Consider the following 22,454-nt stretch of genomic DNA (forward strand, 5'->3'; position numbering starts at 1 on the left):
CGGCTCCCCTTGTGTCTCCTACATTGGCAGGTGAACTCTACCTCTGAACCACCTGGGAAGCCAGAGAGGAGGGATGCAAACCAATCCCTGGGCGCGGATGCGGTCTCCTATGGGTGGCGGGGGAGAGACTGGAAAACAGGGAAGCACAGAAAGGGTCCTCCCTGGATCCCTTAAGGTGCCAATGGTAACGTGCCAAGACAGCTAAGTGACCAGGGATTCGTAGCTTGGGCAGAGGGAATCTTACCAAAGTTTGAGAAATTTTATTGGGAGATGAAGAAGATAAAGGGACTTCTGAAACAGGCATCCCGTGCATACCCCAGTTCGGGGCGAGGCCGAGCACAGACTAGCACCCGGCCATCCCTATCGCGCCGGTTCAGTGCAGGGCACTCGGAATCATTCACAAAAGGCTTTATTGGAGTCAGCAACCAGCTCTTCCACCGGAGCCGCGGATTGGGGGCGCTGCTCCCTTCAGGGCCGGGGACCGAGAGTGCCGGGCCAGCCTGTCGGCGGTCGGACTTGGCAGTCCAGCGCAGCACCGGGAAGTGATGACCACTGCCTGCTGCTTGACGCCAGCGGAAGTGCGAGCCGGGGGAGATGGAGTTCGGAGGCGGTGCCCCGGGAAGGGGCGGGAACAGGGAGGGGCCGAGGGCGGTGGCGGCCTGACGGGGCGGGGCCTGGCCCGAGGGGCGGGGCCTGAACGGAGGGGCGGGGTTTGCGGAGGTTGTTTTCACCCAGGCCTAGGTCCCCCAAGCTCAGCTGGGGCTGCGCGGCGTGGAGGTGTGAGCGGTCTGCGGACGGACGCTTGCGGCCGGAGCTAGCCAGGAGCGCCGGAGCGAAGCTGCAAGCGGGCGAGCGCGCGGGTGGTGGTGGTCGGCCGCCGCTATGTCAGCGCGGTGCTGTGCGGGCCAGGTGAGAAGAGGGAGACAGATCGGTGGAAACCTGGCCAGTAGCCCGAGGCACCGCGGGCTTCCCTGGGTGTGCCCCCGCCTCGGCCGCCGAAAGTGGGGCGGGTGACCCCGCGCCGCCTGGGTGAGTGCCCCGGGCCGGAGCCCGGCGCTCAGCCGTCAGGGAAACCCTTTGCTTCGGCGGGCGGACCAGAGGCACACGGGGGGCAGCCCGAGAGGTGACCCCGAGGTCTTCTCGTTGGGCGTTAGGTAGGAACTTGGCTTAGGGCGGGGCAGGCAGGGTTCGGGCGGAAGGTGCCGACTGTTTCTGGAGCGTGTCGCCTACTCTCCAGGGCACGAGTGTGTGGAGCCGAGCTCCGTAGGCCACCGGGCTCTGCCAGCCCCGTGAATCCAGGAGAAGACGTGAGTTTGGGCAACCACTCCTCTACCATGCCCTGAACGAAACTCGGCTCGTTTGGCTCAGGCGTATTGCGCTTGACATCTCCCAGGGCTCCAGAACTCTGGCTCTGTTCATTCGAGAACAGAGAAGCCTGCTTTCCAAACCGCAGGGCTCAGGTCTCGGCGCAGGGAAGTCAGCCCTGCTTGTTGAATTTCCCGACCCAACCCTGGCTGGGCACGAACGCGCCGCCTGGGTAGGAACCTCGAGCGTTCTCATCCCCCTTTCAGCTATGAACTTGCCCGAGCTTGTTTGTAACTCTCGCCTATTAAACTCCCGAGATCTTAAAACACCTGTCCCCGCTTGGGATCGACGTCTCCTACGGGTTGGCAGTACGTCAGGGCAGAATTGGTAGTAGGTGTTAACCTTTAGCGCTGCTTTCATGCCTTCTTGCAGAGTTAGAAGGGAAGAAGTAGGTAAAATCTGCCAGGCGTTGCGCTCCCACCTTCTCAGACATGTTGATTATCGACATTTCTTTACAGAGTTTTAATAGTTCGTTTTTTCCAGTGAGTCTAGCCCCGCTGTCCCTGCTTGCTGGTACATTCAGCCTTGCGATAATCAGGCCAGCCCGTAAGGGATGTAGGGGCTAAACTGTGGGTTTCTGTATAGCCACGGATTAGACTGGTAGATAATCCGACCTCTTTGCAGTGGCCCTGTGAGAAGTTATCGCTTGGGTTTTTGAGGTCTAATACTGTCCTTGGCATGCATTCAAGCTAGTCTTTTCAGAGATGAGGAAATTGAGGTTTTTAACTTGAGGTGGAATGACTTGCCCTCAGTCAGGCGAAGTGACAAGAGGGCACTGGAGACCAAAGTGGACCTCAGAAGGCGGCTTTCAGAATATTCCACATCTTAAGAAGGCTTTGCAGATAGTTCATTGTGGTTGTTTTGAGGGAGTTGCATTTTGAGATGACCCCTCATTATACAGTGATTAGGTTACGATATTTCGAGGCACCTGTCCCCAGTCGCTTGAAAGCCCCTCGAGGCTTTCTGTGGCTCCTAGTGGGTAATTTAGAGCTCGGAAAATTATTGCCAGTACTCAAGTGGGTCTTGTAAAAGAATTATTGGTATGGTTGATCTTTTGGCAGGGTTTTGTGACTTGTTTCTAAAATCCCCTTCTCAGGACTTTGGAAAGAACCAAATACTGGCTGTTCATCACAGGGAAGTTAACTTCTTCTTTCTTGGGACTGCTTGAGGCTTCACTGTGGTGGGTCTCAACGCTGGGAGGCGGGTGATGACTCTATGATTTCATATGAATGAAACTGTCAAGTTTACATTAAAAAAAACACAGCACCGTCAGAAAGTATCTAAGTCTGGAAATCCTTACAACTTTTTTGAGCACATGTGCACTGTTTTGACTTACATCACTTCTGACATCAATTTACGGACCCCACCACCCACCACCCCACACCAGTCAGTTCCCCAACTCCCTGGATATTAACTGGATGTACAACAATACAGTTTAATTCTGACATTACCTGGATGTCAGATATCCCCCAGGCTAGGGGCCTAATCCCACAACACCACCCTCCTCCCTGTCTGGCACCCCGCACATTTCAGCATTCAGCTGTTGGCATTAAGTCTTCTGGGCCTCCCATACCCAAGTAGAAGACCAAATAAATATTCCTGATTATATCACAATATCACAGCACCTACTATGTGCTAAGAGCTGGAGATAGGGCAGTGAGCCAGACAGACATCATCTCTGCCCTCAGTGGTTGGTCCTGCTGGGGCGGGGATGGGGTGGCGTTATATAAACATTGGAGCAATGAAACAATAATATACTGTAACCAGTAAACAATACTGATACTGTAAGAGGTCCTGGTGGGCAAAGCGGCCTCTGTAGGGTTGTTGGGGAAGTCTGTCTGAGAAGATGCCCTTGGAATTGAGACTGATGGAGAGGCACCCATGTGAGGGTCTGGGTAGCGAGCCTTCCAGGGTGTTTGAGGAACAGTGAGGTGTTGGAAGAGTCCAGGAGGCTGGAGTGTCTTAGATGAGGTAAAGAGGCAGGTAGGGCCAGGTGGGGTCAGTCACCGATGGATTTGGGTTTTATTTCTCTTACAGGGAAAGGTTGTTGGGGAATTTTGAGCAGGTGAGAACTGTGGCTTGATTTACACTTAGAAGATCATTTGGGGCGCCATGGAGATTTGAGCGTGTCAGGGACTAGTGTGGAGGTGAGAGCAGTCAGAACCGTTCATTCAGTGAATGCTTTTAAACCGCCTCCTCCTGGGTGTGAGCAGTGTTCTAGGCTCCAGCAGTGAACCAGAATCCTTCCTGGTGGAGCTTGAATCCTGGCAATCTGCTGTTGCTGTAGGCCAAGGAGAGAGTGTACTACCTTATTTTAGGGTGTAGTAGTGCTGACGGTGGGATGGTGTTGGCTTCTGGGCATATTTTAGAGGTAGAGCTGGACTTTTGCATGGGTTAGAAGTGGAATGTGGAAATAAGAGATTCTGTCTGTGACCCAGGCAACTGAATAGATGACAGTGCCTCACTGAGGTGAGGAAGAAGGATATTTGGCAAGAAAAACCCATCGTTTTCTTCTGGCTTCGCTACATTTGAAATGCCTATTAGAAGTTAAATAGAGATGGCCAGTTATCAGTTGGATTTTTAAGTTGGGAGAAGTTTGAAGTTGGAGATAGAAACTCGGGGACCTTAACTGAAACAATGTGTAACCCAGAAAATAGCCTGGGCTTTGGACTCAGGTCTGGGTCTGGATTGGGGAAACTGGGACACTGAGGGCTGGTGTGGCTGTGCATATTGTTGACCCTCAGTTTTCCTCAGCTGTTGAATGGGTATGATAATATCTCCCAGGGTTATTGGGAGGATTACATGCAATAATGTCTCTAGTACAGGATTTGGTACAGAGTCAGGGACCCCCCACATCTTGGTGGCTGTTACCCAGTTGTACCTGGACAGTGTCCAGGTCGTTTTATTTTTGCTTTGACTCTGATACACTTAGAGTTTGCTTGGGCTGTTGGCTTCTAGTCTGTTAGCTGCTCAGTCGTGTGACTGACTCTGTGACTCCATGGACGGTAGCCTGCCAGGCTCCTCTTCCATGGAATTCTCTAGGCAAGAATACTGGAGTGGGTAGCCATGCTCTTTTCCAGGGGACCTTCTTGACCCAGGGATCAAACCCATGTCTCCTGCATTGTAGGCAGATTCTTTACCATCTGAGCCACCAGGGAAACCCCGGTGGATGCTAATGGAAGCAGAAATCACAGGAGGATGGTCACTCTATACCTTCTGGGTACCCAGCACTGTGCTAAGGCCTCTAGGCAGTGAACGAAGTGCATCCTTGCTCTCCTGGAACTTAAAGGCTAGTTGGGGCTGGAACTGTGAGGTAGGCTCACTACTGAAAAATGACAGGACGCCCTTTCAGAGGTGAAATATATAATTGGAAAATCTTGATAACCGCTATTAAGGCAGTTTGAGAGTAAGGCTTGGCAGGTTTTACTCCAGGCAGGTATAAGCATTAATGATAATAGTAACAATAGCTGGAGCTTATTTCATGTCCACAAGTGTGCTGTTTTTACCTACAGTATATCACTCACACTTCGCAGGAACTCTGTGCGGTCGAGGAACGTTCATTTTGGCTTCCTTTTGCAGGTGAGGCAACTGCAAGAGATAAATTAGCTTGACTGATGTTTACATGGTTGTGGAGCCAGGCCTTCAACACTGCTCCACCTGACTTGAGTCGGATTTTTTAACTGGTAGACTGCTATTCCTTATTATTCTAAATACAAATGAATAAATCAGAAACTGCTGCTCATTGTTGTTGCTCATAATGGCCCTAATAGCTCAGTTGGTAAAGAGCTATAATGCTTCCCTGATAGCTCAGTTGATAAAGAATCCGCCTGCAGTGTGGGAGACCCCAGTTCAATTCCTGGGCTGGGAAGATCTGCTGGAGAAGGGATAGGCTACCCACTCCAGTATTCTTAGGCTTCTGTGTGGTTCAGCTGGTTTCTTTAATCTGTCTGCAGTGTGGGAGACCTGGGTTCGATCCCTGGGTTGGGAAGATCCCCTGGAGAAGGGAAAGGCTACCCACTCCAGTATTCTGGCCTGGAGAATTCCACGGACTCAGAGTCCATGGGGTCTCAAAGAGTCAGACACGACTGAGCGACTTTCACTTTCATAGTGACCCTAAGGCCATGTTAAATACATCATTATGCGACCGTCTTGGTAGTTATTGGCAGTTGTCAGGAGTCTGGCGAGGTTTAGCTTCTTTCTCACGGCGGTCCAGGTTATAGACAGTACGTCTCAGACCACATTCTGCGGCTGGCGCAGATAGTTATCGGCAGGCAGGCACAGAACAGGTACACAGCCTGACCTGTGGCTTCTCGAAGTTGCAGCTCTTTGTCCTTCTTGGTGAACCAACATGCAGTTTGCATGTTCACCTGGAGCAGATAACCTTCTAGAAGGAAGAACTTGCCCAGGACTGCCGAAGCATACGACCTCTTGGATAGATCAAACCCACGGTGCCCCTCTCAGGCAGAAGACTCACTTTGTCTTTACAACCAGTTCATATAAGGGCAGAAATGCCAAGGTATTTCCAACCAGATCATATTACTTGATTCCTGAGATTTTCCCCAACAAAAGTCTGTTTCTAACGTCTTTTATGTTAATTGTCAAAAGTCACCCAGAGACTCCCCATTGTCAAAGATAAATAAAACTGGACATTAGTTAAAGCAATGAAAACAGATTTTATTCAGTAATCACTCATTGACAGAAAGAGCCGAGCTGCATTCTGATGTACAGGTGCCTGGGAAAAGGCAGTGGCAACCCACTCCAGTACTCTTGCCTGGAAAGTCCCATGGGTGGAGGAGCCTGGTGGGCTGCAGTCCATGGGGTCACTAAGAGTCAGACGCGACTGAGCGACTTCCTTTCACTTTTCCCTTTCATGCATTGGAGAAGGAAATGGCAACCCACTCCAGTGTTCTTGCCTGGAGAATCCCAGGGACGGTGGAGCCTGGTGGGCTGCCGTCTATGGGGTCGCACAGAGTCAGACACGACTGAAGTGACTTAGCAGCAGCAGCAGGGAGTTTTAAAGGGAGGAGTGAGTGGGGGCCTAAGCAGAGTTAGGGAAGTGAGACGTGTTTGTTCATATGGGTTGGGGGATGAGGCCAGCAGGGTCTCCTAGCTAGCAAGTTAGATTCTCTTCTTCCACCGAGACTGGGAGATAGGCCCTATCTTTCCAGAGGACTTCATTTTAAAGGAAAGGAGTTTAAGTCCTTGAGAAAGACATTCCACACTTGTTAGGAAATGTGTCTGCCTGTTGCTGTCTGCAGGAGCAGAGGAAGGACTCACGGTTGTATGATGCTGTTAAGAAAGGGAGGTCAGGGCTTATCTTGACTGTATAAATTTCTTTTCCCAGCCCTGAACCTTTCTGCACAAGGACTCAGAAGGCAGCTGTGTCATCCCAGGCAATGCAGCCTTAGGCTGCTAGAAGCCCTGATAAAGTTTGCTCAAGTTCTTCATGCAAGAGTTTGGGCAGAGTTGCTGTGCACCCCACTCCAGTACTCTTGCCTGGAAAATCCCATGAACGGAGGAGCCTGGTGGGCTGCAGTCCATCGGGTCACGAAGAGTCAGACACGACTGAGCGACTTCCCTTTCACTTTTCCCTTTCATGCATTGGAGAAGGAAATGGCAACCCACTCCAGTGTTCTTGCCTGGAGAATCCCAGGGACAGGGGAGCCTGGTGGGCTGCCATCTATGGGGTCGCACAGAGTCGGACACAACTGAAGTGACTTAGCAGCAGCAGCAGCAGCAGCAGCTGTGTATCGAGAGTTCTTGCAGTTTTCACCAATTCTCATCATTCCGCTGGTTAACAAAACCTGGGGTCATGGGAGTTAGAGATAACTGAAGTCCCCACAGGAGGTTCTTAGGGGTGGCCTCTGTTAAGTGTTAACTGGAATTGGTCGATCTTCCTTATCAGGGCATCTTTTCACCTCTAGATTGTAGCTTAAAACAGATAAGCACACACACGCAATCAATCCATGAAGACTTCTTTGAAGAGTAAATTACGTATCAGATAAAAGGTACTGATTTCCCTGAGGTGTCTCTCCTTTTTCTCTGTAAAACCCAAATCTCTCATTTAAGGCCAAGCTCAAGAAGCCTTTTCCTCAGAAATGACCTTTCCCTTTCTTTTCGAGATCCTTCAGAACTTGCACCCAAAACCTGTCTGTACCAGAACATGGTCCATCTGACAAACTGGAGTTGTTCTCTGGTTACTGCGTGGGTACACTTCCTCTCTCCTCCTAGACAGAGCATGTACTGTAGATTAGCTGAACCCCTTGTTGTGTGTTTTTGGTTACACAACTCTTTTTCTCTACAGCTCGTTGTTTACAGTGATTGGAAATGTTAGGTCCACATTATATCACGTGTTGCTTCCACACTTGGAAGGGATCCAAGTGCAAAAGTTCATGCTTTTCACGACTGATGCTCTTTTGAACAGTGAGGGGGTATTTATGAAATACATATCCTCACCCAGAGAGAACTGTATTTGATATTTTGACTCAGATTTAACATACAATTTTACTTTGCGGAGTTGGGATTATGTTGTAGGTACTATGTTTGATTCACCTCTTTGCTGAATTACAGGGTGACCAAGGCAGGTTTTTAAATGTACCAGCCACTCATTTGCAGCCACGCTTGTTATGCTTATACCCAGGAAAGAGTGTAGTAGTCCTCTACCTTCAACTTTGGAAATTTTTCCAGAGGAATTAAGTAAATGTAACTATGTGACAGTCAGCTAATAGGCTTATGTATTAATAGGAGTGTGTGTATGTATGGGTGTTCCAATTCCCAAAAGACTAAAAATAATGAAGAAAATCCCAAATTCACCCTTTTTAGAAGCCATTGACGATATGGTGCAACCATTTTCTTCCTCTTTTTAAAAAAATAGTCTTTGTTGAATTTGTTGTCATATTGCTTCTGTTGTGTATGTTTTGTTTTTTTTGGCCACAGCAAGACATGTGGGAATGTTAGCTCCCTGACTAGGGATCGAACCTGCACTCTTTGAACCTTCCAATGCACCTTCCTGCATTGGAAGGTGAAGTCTTAACCACGGGACCGCCAGGAAAGCCCCCTGGTTCAGCCATTTTTAACATCATCTTTAACTTTGGTCTTTTTCTTTACAGCTGCTTATGCAGATACCATCTGTCTAGATGGTGTTTGGATCCCTGTTTTCTTGCTGTGTGAAAGATTCTGTTTTAGTTGCATTAAGTTTGAGTCCTGTGCTTATCACTAGTGTTGGCAGTTTTTTCTATTTATTTTATAAAATGCAGTCCAGATGCAGTAAAATGGCTATATCGTTGCTCTACCTTACTGACAAAGGTGGTGGTTTGACCAAAGTAAACTGTAAGCTCCAGTACTTTGGCCACCTCATGCGAAGAGTTGACTCATTGGAAAAGACTCTGACGCTGGGAGGGATTGGGGGCAGGAGGAGCAGGGGACGACCCAGGATGAGATGGCTGGATGGCATCACTGACTCGATGGACGTGAGTCTGAGTGAACTCCAGGAGTTGGTGACGGACAGGGACGCCTGGCGTGCTGCGATTCATGGGGTCGCAAAGAGTCGGAGACGACTGAGCGACTGAACTGAACTGAAACAGTTACTAATACAGAAAGAGTGGTTTGGAGATGTCTCTGTGTAGTTAGCCAAGTTCAGGTTGTCGGAAAGAAGTCTGCCACTGACCTTAAACAGTAAAGAGAGTGAAGATCACCATTGTAGGTGGAAAGTCAACATGAAAGTTGCTCATTCCGATTTGTTTTCTTGGGCAGCTTTAGAGCTGACCTGGCGAGCTGACAAATGGCTTAGGGCTGAGGCAAGTCTGAGTGGGCTTACTTTGCTGGGATCAGGCCGATCTGTTGGGAGTAGAAGGCAGCCTCCAAATCATCTCTCTGCTAATGAGGTAAAAGGGAAAAACATCTTGCCCAGTGCTTGCTTCCCACCTCTGTTTTCTCTGTCAATATCACCTCTAGATTTCCCAAAGATATTTAGTATCTGCAAGTGTGTTAAATGTGAGACTCAGAAGCGTTTCAGTTTCCCAGGTGTTTTCATATAAATCAACATGTAGAAACCTTAGAAGGGACAGAGCAATAAGGAAGGCATCGTCTACTTGATTTGAGAGCAGGACAAGTGATACGTGGCCTGTTCATCTATGATAATTTGACATTAAAAAGGAAGTCCTTGTACAATGTGGTACGTCTACAGAGGTAGCCATTGGACACAATTCCATTTTATCCTTTGACTCAGCTGCTTTCTGTGGCTTTAATTATAATGGTAATTATAGATAAAGATCTTGTGTTCTTTCCTTGTCCTAAGTCAAGCAGCATTGTAAGTGAATTGTCCTTGCATATTGCTGTTGTTAGTTGGATTTATGGCTGAGATTGGGCGCTGAGAGCAATCAAGGACTCATCTAAAACACCTTGATTGTCCTTAATTCCAAAGTGAACCTTTGCAACCCTTGTTAAAATGAATGTTAAAACATTTCCAGTGGGGACATCCTCTTATTTTCTAGTCAGTGTTTTAAAGATTTTAGAACATAACCTGGAAGTCAGTGCAGTGTGTGTACAGGAGATTCAAATAGTGGATTGTTTTGATTACACAAAACATCTGTTTGAATTTTGAAGGAAACAAGACTTTACTTTTGGCTTTTCTTGTGTAGTTTGCCTTGTGAAATTAAAGTTGAGCTGATGTTTAAGGAAAGCAGCTGTTATGGAAAAACTTAGGGTAGGTTTTTATCACAGAATAAACTTTGAAACAATTTGTGGGTTTGAAGTAAGGTTACAGTGTATAGTGATTAGACAGCATTTTCCCCCTCATGAAAACTGTCTAGTCAAAACAAAAGTAGGAAAAACGCATACACACAACCCCTTAAATCTTATTTATGCAAAGATAACTAGGAAAGATGGAAAATCAGGCTAATGTTTGTTTAAGTATCATTTTTTATAAACTGGCCAACTGCTCTTTGAAACAAAGCCCATGAGGTCTTTATGGGATTTATTTTCCAGTGCTTTGTATCTCGGTAATTTAACCGAGGGCTGAGTCGCCTGATGTTCTGATCCTTAGTGTGTGTGGCTCACCAAAACTGGGGAAGAGTTCATTCTTTTGTGCCTGTCTCCCTGCTCATAGAACTCCTCCAGTGGCGTTCTCAGAAATAATGGCAGTATTTTGTAACCATAGTAATGAGACTGTTCTCTATAATAAGATACTCTGTTATTATGAATTTTCTCCAGCTTTCATAGCATTATTCCTCAGAATCCTAGGACATTGTTGACTTATTTCATTTTCTATTTTTCCGTTCAAATAAAGGCTAACAACCCCTAAAGCTATATGTCAATTGATAAATGTTCATTGGATACTTAGCATAATGTAAATCAGCGGACTGCCATTCATGCTTAGGAGCAACTGGTGAATTGATGCTGGATGAACTTGAGTATAAAATTCCTTCTGCATACCTGATAGAGATTTATGTACCTCACCTTTTTTCCTTTATGCTTGGGAAAGGAAAGGCAGCAAGCAGGGGGTCCCTTGAGGGAGATGAGCCTACCCAGGGGAGCATGTGGAGAGCTGGGTCCCTGAGAATGGGCTCTGGGGGTTCCATGTAGCCCTGTGGTCACACTCACATGTCTGTGTGTATTCTAAACACTTTTCCTAGAAGAGGATCTTTAGCATTTCTCAGCTTCTCAAAATCATCTTCTGACCAGGAAAACCCCAATATAGCCTGAGCTTGGAAAGACCAGCCCTGAAGAGGCTTGGGTACTTCCTCTTTCCAAATTGCAGGACGCTGAAGCTTATTTACTGTAAGTTTTCCAGTAACCTGCCAAAATTTAACGTAGAGGTGACTCCCATCCCTTTGATTTTTCTCTTCTTCCTTCTCCCTCTACTCTTTTTCCCTTGCCTCTCTTTTTTTTTTTTTGCTGTTGTTTGTGTGTTTAATCTACAGGGATTTTATTCTTAGGAAAATTCTAGGGAGGCATGTCTAGTTCTGGATCCAGGTTAGCCTGTTTGTATGGTGATTGATGAGGTAGACGGTGAAATTGGAAATTTTTGGAAGAGACTTTGAAAGGCATCCCTTTTTAATTCCCCATCTGAAGCTTAGAGATCTTTTAAAAATGCCTCTGCCAAGTTACATCTGGTGTGTTTGAACCTCTCCAGTGTTGGGGGGCTCACTACTGTTCCCAGTTTTTAAGTTTTCTGAGCCTTGCTTTCTTTGTTCATCAAATGGGGGAAATTTGTGTGTGTCAGTATTAAACTCTGTCATCTGTAAACTGGTGATGCGGGTGTGTCAGGGTTCAGTGCAGAAAACTGAGACCACTCTGAGTAATTTAAGCAGAAGAGGATTTAATGCAGGTAAATAGCTGTTTAAGAAATAAACGACCTAGAGGAACAAGCGTCAGGGGCCACCCTTTGAACTCTGGGCTTTAAGAGCACACAACTGCAGCAATAATCCAGGAGCTTGGAAGCCCAGGCTGCTCCATCACCACGACTGCCTCAACACCCACACAGATGGTGGCTTCACAGCAGAGCCCCGTGTCTGTCCACTGCAACCGCCTGTCCTGTACTAGAATCTTGCCTGGTGGCAGGCCTTGCAGCAGGGGGTGGCCCCCTGCCATGTTTTCATCTTCCAAATATTTTGAGTGTTGCCAGTTGTCAGGTCCCAAGCAGCAAAGGAGTCTGAGAAATGTTGCATATTCCAGATTTTTCAATACTGGAAGACCCATAGGAGGAGGAGAGAATGGAGACTGAAGGAGATAACTAACCGTGTGGAGCGTAAGCTGGGAAGAACTGGTGTAATAACCCTACCCTCGTGTGTGTGCGGCACTAATCGCATCATGGCTTGACCAAATGACGGCCGCCAGAGTGTTAAGGGGGTTCATTTAGAGGCAGGAAGATGAAACGTGTCATGTAAACTGGTTTTCCTCCCCTAGTCTCTTTGTTGTCTGCTAATTTTCCCATATAGTCAGCTTGTTAATCCTCCTACCAACGTTTAGTCCCAATCATGCCATCCCTTGCTGATTTTTCAACCCCACTGGGGTTAATGTAATGGATTTTCTAAATATAAGTCTTTGGTAGGATTCTGTTAGTGGTTTCTATCAAGGTAACATATTCCAAATAACATTCCTGATATTAGTAATTTGTGTTCTTTTTTCTTTTTAATGCCTCCAAGAGTTTATCAATTTGATCAGTGCTGTAAAAGAAACCTTTTAAATTGTTTGTTTTCTGTTTCGTTGATTTCTGCTCTTTATTTCCCTCTTTTTACTTACTTTCAGCTTAATCTATTATTATTTATTTTAGGTTATTTTATTGACTATTTTAAGATACTTAGATCCTTATTTTAAATCTCTTTTTCCTCTAAAATGAGTATTGAAAGTCATTTTATGTCCCACACATTTTGATATCATTCAATTCAAAATATTTTCTAATTTCCTCTATGATTTCTACTTTGATCTATGAGTTATTTGGAAGTGTGTTGTTATTTTACAAATATTTGAGAATTTTCCGGAAGTATTTTTGCTATTGATTTCTAGTTTACTCCTGTAGGGGGCTTCCCTGATAGCTCAGTTGGTAAAGAGTCCACCTGCAATGCAAGAGACCCTGGTTTGATCCCTAGGTTGGGAACATCCCCTGGAGAAGGGATAGGCTATACCCACTCCAGTATTTTTGGGCTTCCCTTGTGGCTCAGCTGGTAAAGAACCCACTGGCAATGCGGGAGACCTGGGTTCGATCCCTGGGTTGGGAAGATCCTCTGGAGAAGGGAAAGGCTACCCACTCCAGTATTCTGGCCTGGAGAATTCCATGGACTGTATAGTCCATGGGGTTGCAAAGAGTCGGACACGAGCGACTTTCACTTTCTTACTCTTGTGATCAGTGAACATACTCTGTATATATTTTTCTTTTTAATTTCCCACAGTGTGATACTTCTTGGTGAATGTTCTATGTGCTTTTGAAAAGAACTTTTTTTCTACAGTTATTGGACATAGTGTTCAGGTTGGTTGCTAGTGTTGTGCTCATCATCTTTATCTTACTGATAGAGTGGTCTAATTCTGTCAGTTACTGGGAGCAGGATGTTACATTTTTCAAATATGATTATATTTTTGTCTCTTTCTCCCGTTATGTCAGTTTTTGTTTAATATATTTTGAAACTTTTAGGTATATATACACATTTGGGATTGATATATCTCCTTAATGAATTGATCCTCTTGTAAAATGAGTCTTTTTATCTCTGGTAATGCTGTTTATCTTCAAGTCTTTGATGACCGTACTACCCCCGCTCCCTGTTTATATCACATTGTTTTTTTTCTTTAATTTATTTTTTGGGTCATGCTGCATCTTTGCTGCTGCGTGGGCTCTTCTGTAGCTGTGCCAAGCAGGGGCTTCTCTCTAGTTGCAGGCTTCTCTTTTTTTTTTTTTTTGTAGGCTTCTCTTTGCAGTGGCTTCTCGTGTTGTGGAGCTTGGGCTCTAGGCACGCGGACCTCGGTAGTTGCAGCTCCCGGGCCCTAGCGCACAGGCTCAGTATTGCGGCTCCTGTGCTGAGTTGCTTCCGCATCATGTGGGCTCATCGCAGACCAGGGAGGGAGCCTGTATCCCGCACTGGCAGCTCGATTCTTTACCGCTGAGCTTCTAGGGAGGCCCCAAGCCACCCTTTTAGCTCATTTGTGTTCTGTATTTTAAAATCTGTCTCTTATAAACAGATGTAGTTGGGACTTGAATTTTGATCCAGTCTGACAATCTCTACCTTTTAATTGGGTGTTTATATCATTTACATTTATGTAATTATTCATGCTTGAACTTCAGGCTATATATTGGTGGTCATTTCCGTTTCCGCTTCTTTGTTCTTCGTTACCTTTTTAGGGGGAGGTAGGGTGGATGTTAAATTTTTTTCAGTATTCTATTTTCTTTGTAGCCTTGTTATTTTATTATTTTTTAAAGTGTTTTAGGCTGTACCTTACAGGCATGTGAGATCCCTAGCCATGAGATCAAACCTGTGCCCCACTAGGGTGAAAGTGTGGAGTCCTAACCACTGGACCACTCACCAGAGAATTCCCCTTTATTGCCTTTTCCTTAAAATTCTGCAAAGATTATAATATATAATATTTTAAAGGATAAGAGTGGGTCAATTTGCTAGCCACTAATTCAATTTTTTTAGCAAATGATGAATTAACAGTATTTTCTGCTTTATAAAAATAATATATAGTTATCATAGAAAATTTGGGAAATACAGGAAAGTACAAAGAAGAAAATGAGTATCATTTGTCATCCCACAGAGAACAAACCCTGATAGTTTTTTTTTTTTATTTCATTCTAGTATTAAAAAAAAAAGTAAATTAGACTGGGAGTTCCCTGGCTGTCCCGTGGTTAGGGCTCTGCACTCTCACTGTTGACGGTCTGGTTTCCACCCCTGGTTGGGGAACTAAAAAGATACCACAAGCTGCATGGCTAAAAGCTAACTAACTAAATAAAATAGACAAAATAAATTAGACTAGACTATGCTTTGTGTACTGTCTTATATTCTATTTTCAAACATTATGGGCATTTCCATATATGGTAATAATGAGAAAATTTTACATCACATTTAATTGATCATGTTGACATTTATTTCACTAATTATCCTTTAGTAAATGTTTAGTATATTAAAAAAATATTTTTTGTTTTTAGCCCCATACCTCTTACTTTAGGTTAGAGCCGTGAAAGTAGTCCTTCCATCATACAACATGAATATGCATTCCTAAAAGTCACACTCTGCCAAACAGAGCAGTGCAAACCACAGGTCTTGTGGGGAAGATGGGTTGGAGCACAGCAGTGAATGTTTTGTCGGTGACACATTAAGAATTAAAGGAGCCTAGTAAAAATGATATTACAGTTTTACAAATGTTAAATGTTTCAGAGATATATAAATACTATGAAAATTTGGCACCTGATCTTGAAAAAGACCTGAAAGTTGCTTGTGGAAGCAGGTGTTGGAAAAGTTGCAGGTTGTGAATTGTTGTGAAGTGGTGGACGGAGGGTTATCTGAAGCTGGATCGGAAGTTGTAGCACCAGATGTGCTTTGGAGTGACTCATCACACACGTGGAGCGGGGGAGTGTGCGGCTACGGTTTCTGTGCGGCTCAGTTCAGCTGGGCAGTGTTCTGCCTTTGATGCACATTTCTCACAAACGAAATGCACACATCCTGTTATGCTCACGTTGTTCCTTAACATGGCAGGAAAAGAAAAAGTTTTCCTTGACCCTCTTAGGGTCTCTTGGCTGGATCTGAAAATTAAATTAACAAGGACAGATTATTAGGTGAAAGGCGTACACATTTATTTTATATACAAATTTTATGTGACTTGGGAGCCCTCACAGGGCTTCCCTGACAGCTCAGTTGGTAAAGAATCCGCCTGCAATGCCGGAGACCCCAGTTCAATTCCTGGGTCGGGAAGATCCGATAGAGGAGGGATTAGGCTACCCACTCTGGTATTCTTGGGCTTCTCTTGTGGTTCAGCTGGTAAACAATCCACCTGCAATGCAGGAGACCTGGGTTCGATCCCTGGGTTGGGAAGATCCCCTGGAGAAGGGAAAGGCTACCCACTCCAGTATTCTGGCCTGGAGAATTCCATGGACTGTATAGTCCATGGGGTCACAAAGAGTGGGTCATAACTGAGCGACTTTCACTCGGGAGCCTTCATAAGGAAATGAAGGTCTCAAAAATAGTGAGACCTACTTTTATATTAGATTGAACCAGGAGAGGCAGTTGTGGGAAAATGACTCAACTGTGTGGGGAGGTAAAAGGAAGATAAAAATTATTTTAACAAGGTCTCTTTGTAGAGAATTCTCTCCATCTCAACTTCTTGTCCTTGATAAGAATGTCTTCCTCCTGGTGCAGGGAGGGTGCTTCTCATGTAGGAAGTACATTTCCTCCTTTCAGAAAGAAACACGAAGGTCAGAATGCCCTCCTTGCACCTGCTGTTTCTCGTGAATCTTAGCTCAGAATAATCAGTACGCCAAACTGCTTTCTGGGGGAAGATGCTCTGAACTCCTCCCATATTAATCCTGGTAGAACAAATCTATATTTTCAGGGCAAGTATAGCAGAACCAAGTATAAGATGCATAGCGCAGAAGCCCTGGACGTGGCAGATGTCCTTCAGGAAGGCCGACCAATTCACATGCCTGTTAGCAGCCTGAGGGAGGAGCTGGCCCCCCTGTCTCTCTTTGGACCAACTCCCAGAAAACTGGTGCTGGAAGTGGCTGGAAGGGTCTGCTGCTCCTCCTACCCAATTGTGCTCGGATTTCTTGTGCTATCGTAAGCGGACAACTCTAGAGACGGGAACTTCCTCTCTTCGGAAACAGCTCTGCCTCATTTTAGGGAACTCTGGTTGAATTCCTCTTCCTGCCAGTCTCCCCAGGCTGAAATGACCTGTTGGCCCAGATAATGGAGAGTTGCCATAGTTTTGCAGAATAGAAGAGGCAGCATTGAAGGTGGCGATGGGCTCTGGCTCTTGGGGTGTGGAGGACCACAGTTGGGTATATGCAGCTGCTCCTAGTTATGAAAATCCTCACTGTCCACCCAAACATTAAACTGAAAATTGGGACATGCTGACGAAGGGGAATTGTACCTCTGGGTATGAGAAGTTTCAGTCAGAAGCCAAATTACTGGAACTTCTGGCATACCAAAATCATTTTTAATGGTAATGGGCAGGCAGTTTGAGATTAGAACCATCCTGGGGAGTTTTTGGTTGGCAGCAAGCCAGAGAAAGTCTCACTGCTGACTGTGAGATTCTGATTGGAGTAATGCCCATCCCTCCTTTGGGGGGGTTACCGTTCTCAGACACCTTTCAGACCAGGAGAATCTAGTCACTTATACAGTCACCTTCTAGAACTAGATAAATTCTTAAGGGATTAAAGGAGAGACAGGCCCCAGAGCTCAGATCCTCTTCCAGCTGCACACAGCTCTTCAGCGTGCAGCAGTGCCTGCCGCCGTGGCCTTTGCTCAGCCCCTGTGCCTTGTACACAGTGGACATTTGGTAACTGAGGAGAGAGGGGATGGGTGGGTATTGGGCTTTTTCTGCTGTCTTTGCAGAGCAGTTCAATGAAGAGTGCTTCCCTTGTGGCTCAGCTGGTAAAGAATCTGCAATGCGGGAGACCTGGGTTTGATCCCTTGGTTGGGAGGATCCTCTGGAGAAGGGAAAGGCCACCCACTCCAGTATTCTGACCTGGAGAATTCCATGGACTGTATGGTCCATGGGGTCACAAAGAGTGGAACACGACTGAGCGACTTTCACTTTCCAATGACGAGTTCATGGATGTAGATTTTTAAAATTTTGTTTCTTTAGTATTTATTTTTGGCTGTGCTGGGTCTTTGCTGCTGCATGAGCTTTTCTGTAGCTGTGGCGAGCGGGGGCCACTCTCTAGCTGTGGTGCACCGGACCTCTCATTGCGGTGGCTTCTCTGCTGTGGAGTACAGGCTCTAGGGTGCACGGACGGCTGTAGTTACAGCAGGTGGCTCAGTGGTTGTGGCACACAGGCTTAGTTGCTTTGTGGCATGTGGGATCTCCCTGGACCAAGGCTTGAACCCATGACCTCTGCATTGACAGGTGGCTTTACCACTGAGCCACCAGAGGAGCTCATGGATACAGATTTTAAATATAATCTTATAGCTGAAATTTCACTTTTTTCCCCCCTCTGTATTTTGCTGCAGTAAAATCAGTTTAAACCTTTTGTCCCCTCTCTTCTCTTAAACTCCCAAGCAGCCATTTGAATTTTTTTTTTTTTTTCCATGAAGTCCTGCTCTGTGGATCATGTGCTTTAACAGAAAGCAGTTTTAAGAATGCACTTTCTTACTACTTACTAAACCATATAGTTTGTGAAAGTTGCAGGTTGCTGAGTAAGGGGTATTAGGCTATTTAGATTGAGCTGGTTAACCAACAAGGCTCTCTATGCAAATTGTTATGCTCAGCAGTGGCTTCTGGCTGCAGGCTTTGAAAAGCGTGAAGCACTAAATTATTTCCTTATGATGGGATGGGGGGGGGGGCGGTGAGTGGGGAGGAGAGGGATGTGGGTTGTCATGGGATTGTATTTTCTTGGAAGCCAGAGGTCCAGCAGAGCTAAGGCTCTGGCTTCACTTTCCTGCTGTGGCGTGGCAGAAAGGAAGCAGGTTGCAGAGCACTGGAAGCGGCTGTCGTTTCTCCCATCTGCCCTTCATTGTGAGACCAGCCATACTCCCAGATTCTAGATGCCCCGCTTCTCCTCCTCCCAGCACTGTCCTGCCATTCCCCTTTCCCCATCTTTCTAAGACTGAGGGTGATATAAATGCTTGAGTTACTATAAGCAAAATAGGGAGCTCCTCATCAGAAACAGTTATCAATTCTATAAGGCTGTTATTGGAAGGGTTGAAGAAAAAGCTGTAACTAATTGAGTTGTGGCATTTGGGAGGAATGATCTTAACTAGTGGGTCCCTGGGGCAGTGCTCTTTGTATTTTGGGTTGAAGCAGTTCTTTCTCTTGAGGGAGTCCTGAGCTGGTATTTATTAATAGCATGCTTGGTAACATGTAGCGTCTAAGCTAAGCCAGTCAGATGTCAGTAGCACTCAATAGTCTTTGTAAAAACACTGACGCCACCTTTATTAACAACAACCCACCAGGACAGAAGGGTGGGATGGTGCTGCCCAGATAAGAACTACTCAGTGCTTTGGCCTTTTTCATATAGTTTAAAACTGCAGCATGGACTGGAATCCTACTTCCTAGTGCATACAGAGATGGAAAAGGGGTGCAGCAACGTAGATAATTCGACCATCGCACCACCTTGACCCCCATAATATGTGTTCAAAACTTGACATACAGATGGCAGGTTGTATTTTGGGCATAGTTGACTTTAAATATTGCTCAGAAGTGTCATATTAAGGTTGAGTGTTTAAGCTAGTTAGATGAATTGTATGTGATAGGAGAAGGAAAAGCATGCTTTATGGTGAGAGGGTTCATTTAGACATTTTCCCAGCGTGCATTTAGTTGCTTTTTTGTGTGGATAGTCCAGAGGCTGTACAGTTGAGTAGTTAAGAGCCGATTCTGGTGATTGGCAGCCTGAGTCCAAGGAGATAGGAAACTGAGATTATCAGTTTGGTTCCACAACAGTTGGTAAAGGATGTAATTTATTTTTATCTGCCCCCACCCACAGTTTACATATGTAAATGAGGCTTTTCTTGACTAAAATGTACTGAGGTGAATCGAACTAGGAAAAAAAAGTGTGCCACTCATAAAAGTGGGTGCCAAGATTATAGTTACGCTGTCAAATCAGTCTTTGTCAGAGTGCTGCAGCGGGCTGTGGGTTACTAGGAAGTATTGAAAGGGCTGTTTTGGATACAAGAAAATTGTTAGAGGAATGGGAGCTCCAGTACTAAGAATCAGCCATTTCCCATTTGTGCAGTCTCAAGAAAACTCAGCGTTGAAAGATCCACGAAGCACTTAAAGTAAACTTCACAAAGCATTTGACAGCTGACCAATAATTTAAGAATCACTGGGAACAATTTCAGCTCCAAAGTGCTGGGAATTTGCCCTTGGGGACGCTTTATTCCTGTCTAAATTAACAGGTGTTCAAAAAACCTCATAGTTTTATTTTTATTCTTAAAGTGGAGTTGGAGCGGTGCCCAAGCATTTACTTCTCTGCTGAGCAGAAATAGCCAACCTTTTAAAATTATTTGAGATTTCCCTTCTTTCTTTTTTTGGGGGGATGCTTCCTTTATTGTTGTTTTCAGTCTCTCAGTCGTGTCCGAATCTTTGCAACCCCATGGACTGTAGCCCGCCAGGGCTCCTCTGTCCGTGGGATTTCACAGGCAAGAATGCTGGAGTGGGTTGCCATTTCCTCCTCCAGGAGATCTCCCCAAACCAGCGACTGAACCCACATCTCCTGCACTAGCAGGCGGATTCTTGACCGCTGAGCCACCAGGGAAGCTCAACTACTTTCTGATTTGTCTAAAAAATGAGTATATTAGATTATTTTTATTTAAAGAAATTCCTTATAAAAATTAAAATAGTTTTGAGATGTAGTTCACATACCTCATAGCTGAGTTCACATAGCTCATCCATTTAAAATGTTAAAAATTCAGTGTTTTTTAAGTATATTCACAGAGTTTTACAGCCATCACTACAGTCTAATATGAGGACATTTTTATCACCTCTGTGATCATTGGCAGTTGTTCCCAGTTTCTGCTCAGACCTCTTCAGAGCCCTGACAACCACGAATTCACTTGCTGACTCGATCGATTTACCTATCCTGGATGTTGTATGAGAATGGAACTGTGCACTTCTACATGGCTTTCTGTGACGGGCTTCTTCCACTTGTTTTCAAGAGTCACCTGAGTCGTAGCGCGTGTCCATACTTCGTTGCTTTTTGTGCAGTATGCCACATTGTACTCAGCCATTTTTTCAGCTGATAGCTGTTTAGATTGTTTCCACTTTGTGGCTGTTTCAAATAAATAGTTTTCCAAAGAGGTATTCCCACCAGCAATGTATGTGGGTTCTAATTTATCCATGCCCTCACCAACAGTTTTTCCTCTTTTTAAAAAAAATTTGGATTATATCCATTCTAGTGTGTGAAGTGATATCTTATTTGGTTTTGATTTCCCTAATAGCTGAGGATGTTGGGCATCTTTTCAGGTGCTTATTGTCCCTTCGTATTATTCTTTGGAGAAATGTCAATTCAGATCCATTATGTTGCTCAGTCATGTCTGACTGTTTGCAGCCCCACGGACTGTAGCCCGCCAGGCTCCTCCGTCCATGGAATTTTCCAGACGAGAATAGTGCAATGGGATGCCATTAACTTTGCCAGGGGATCGTCCCAACCCAGTGATCGAACTGGGCTCTTTGCTCATTTCTAAACTTTTTTTCAAATTTAATTTTAAGAGTTCTTTTTATATTCTAGATACCAGCTCTGTAAGACATGTGATTTGCATGTGTTCCCTCTCATTCTGTGAGCTGTCTTTCCAGTTTCTCAATGGTATCACTTGCAGCTTAAAAGGTTATGAAGACTTAGTCTTGTGTTTTCTTCTAAGAGTTTCATAGTTTTAGCTCATACGTGTAGGCCTTTGGTCCATTTTTCAAGTTCATTTTTTTGTGTATAACGAAGAGGCCCAACTTTATTCTTTTGCATTTGGATATCCAGTTCTAGCACCATTTATTGAAAATATTGTTTATTTCCAACCTAAGTGTCCATCAACAGATGAAGGGAAAATAAGATGTACAACAACAATACAGATAGACCTTGAGGCATTATGTGAAGTCAGAAGCAGAAAGGCAACTATTGCAAGGTATCACTTACACTTGGAATCTAAATAAAATGTCATACTCACAAAAACAATAGAAAAGTAGTTGCTAGGGGGTGGGGGGAAAAGCAAATGTTGGTTAAAGGGTACAAACTTTCAGCTCTAAGATAAATAAGACCTGAGGATCTAATATTAATATATAACCTGGTAACTGTAGTTGATAACACTCTTATATAACACTATATATAATTGAAATTTGCTAAGAGAGGAGAACTGAAATGTTCTCATACACAAAAAGATAAATATGTGAGGTGATGGATGTGGTAATTACCTAGATGGGTGGAATCCTTTCAATGTATATCATAATGTGCCCTTGAAATATCTTAACAGTTTCGTCAATTTTATCGCAATAAAGCTGAAAAAAAGAAAAGAGTATCTTTTTCCTTCAGTGAATTAACTCAGCCCACTTGGCAGAAATTAATTAACCATAAATGTTAGGGTTTATTTTTAGGCTCTCAATTCTGTTAAGTTTTTGAAATTGACCGTATGTTGGAGGAATTACTCATCTGGGGTTTGGACACAGTGGGACTGTTGATCGGTGGCCTGGAGGTTGCAGTTTGGGGACTGATGACCAGTCATTCTTAGAGAGTTGACTCATTTCTTTGTCATCATGAGATTAAGTATTTACAGAGGTCTAATTGTAAGTTACACAGGGTTGTAGTAGATGTTGTTGGAGGCATGAGAGATGGTTTTGTTTGTACAAATCACAAAGTATAAATACTGTGGCAGTAGAAACTGAAGTCATCCCTATATCACAGTTAAACTGTGCTCTTGAGTCATGGAGTTGTCTGGACTGACTGAAGTACGCTTCGTTGCTGTATG

General features: G+C 44.8%; 1 protein-coding gene across 1 annotated transcript in view; it reads left to right on the forward strand.

Annotated features, from left to right (window-relative positions):
- SERINC5 (serine incorporator 5) overlaps positions 710-22,454 on the forward strand; it is a 106,312-nt gene continuing 84,567 nt past the window's right edge. Inside the window, exon 1 of the mRNA XM_018053667.1 lies at positions 710-909. Within this exon, the coding sequence (XP_017909156.1) occupies positions 883-909 (27 nt within the window). The 5' untranslated portion in view covers positions 710-882. The remainder of the gene's footprint in view (positions 910-22,454) is intronic.

The sequence above is a fragment of the Capra hircus genome, chromosome 10 (genome assembly GCF_001704415.2).
Source record: "Capra hircus breed San Clemente chromosome 10, ASM170441v1, whole genome shotgun sequence".
In the NCBI taxonomy this organism is placed as follows: domain Eukaryota; kingdom Metazoa; phylum Chordata; class Mammalia; order Artiodactyla; family Bovidae; genus Capra; species Capra hircus.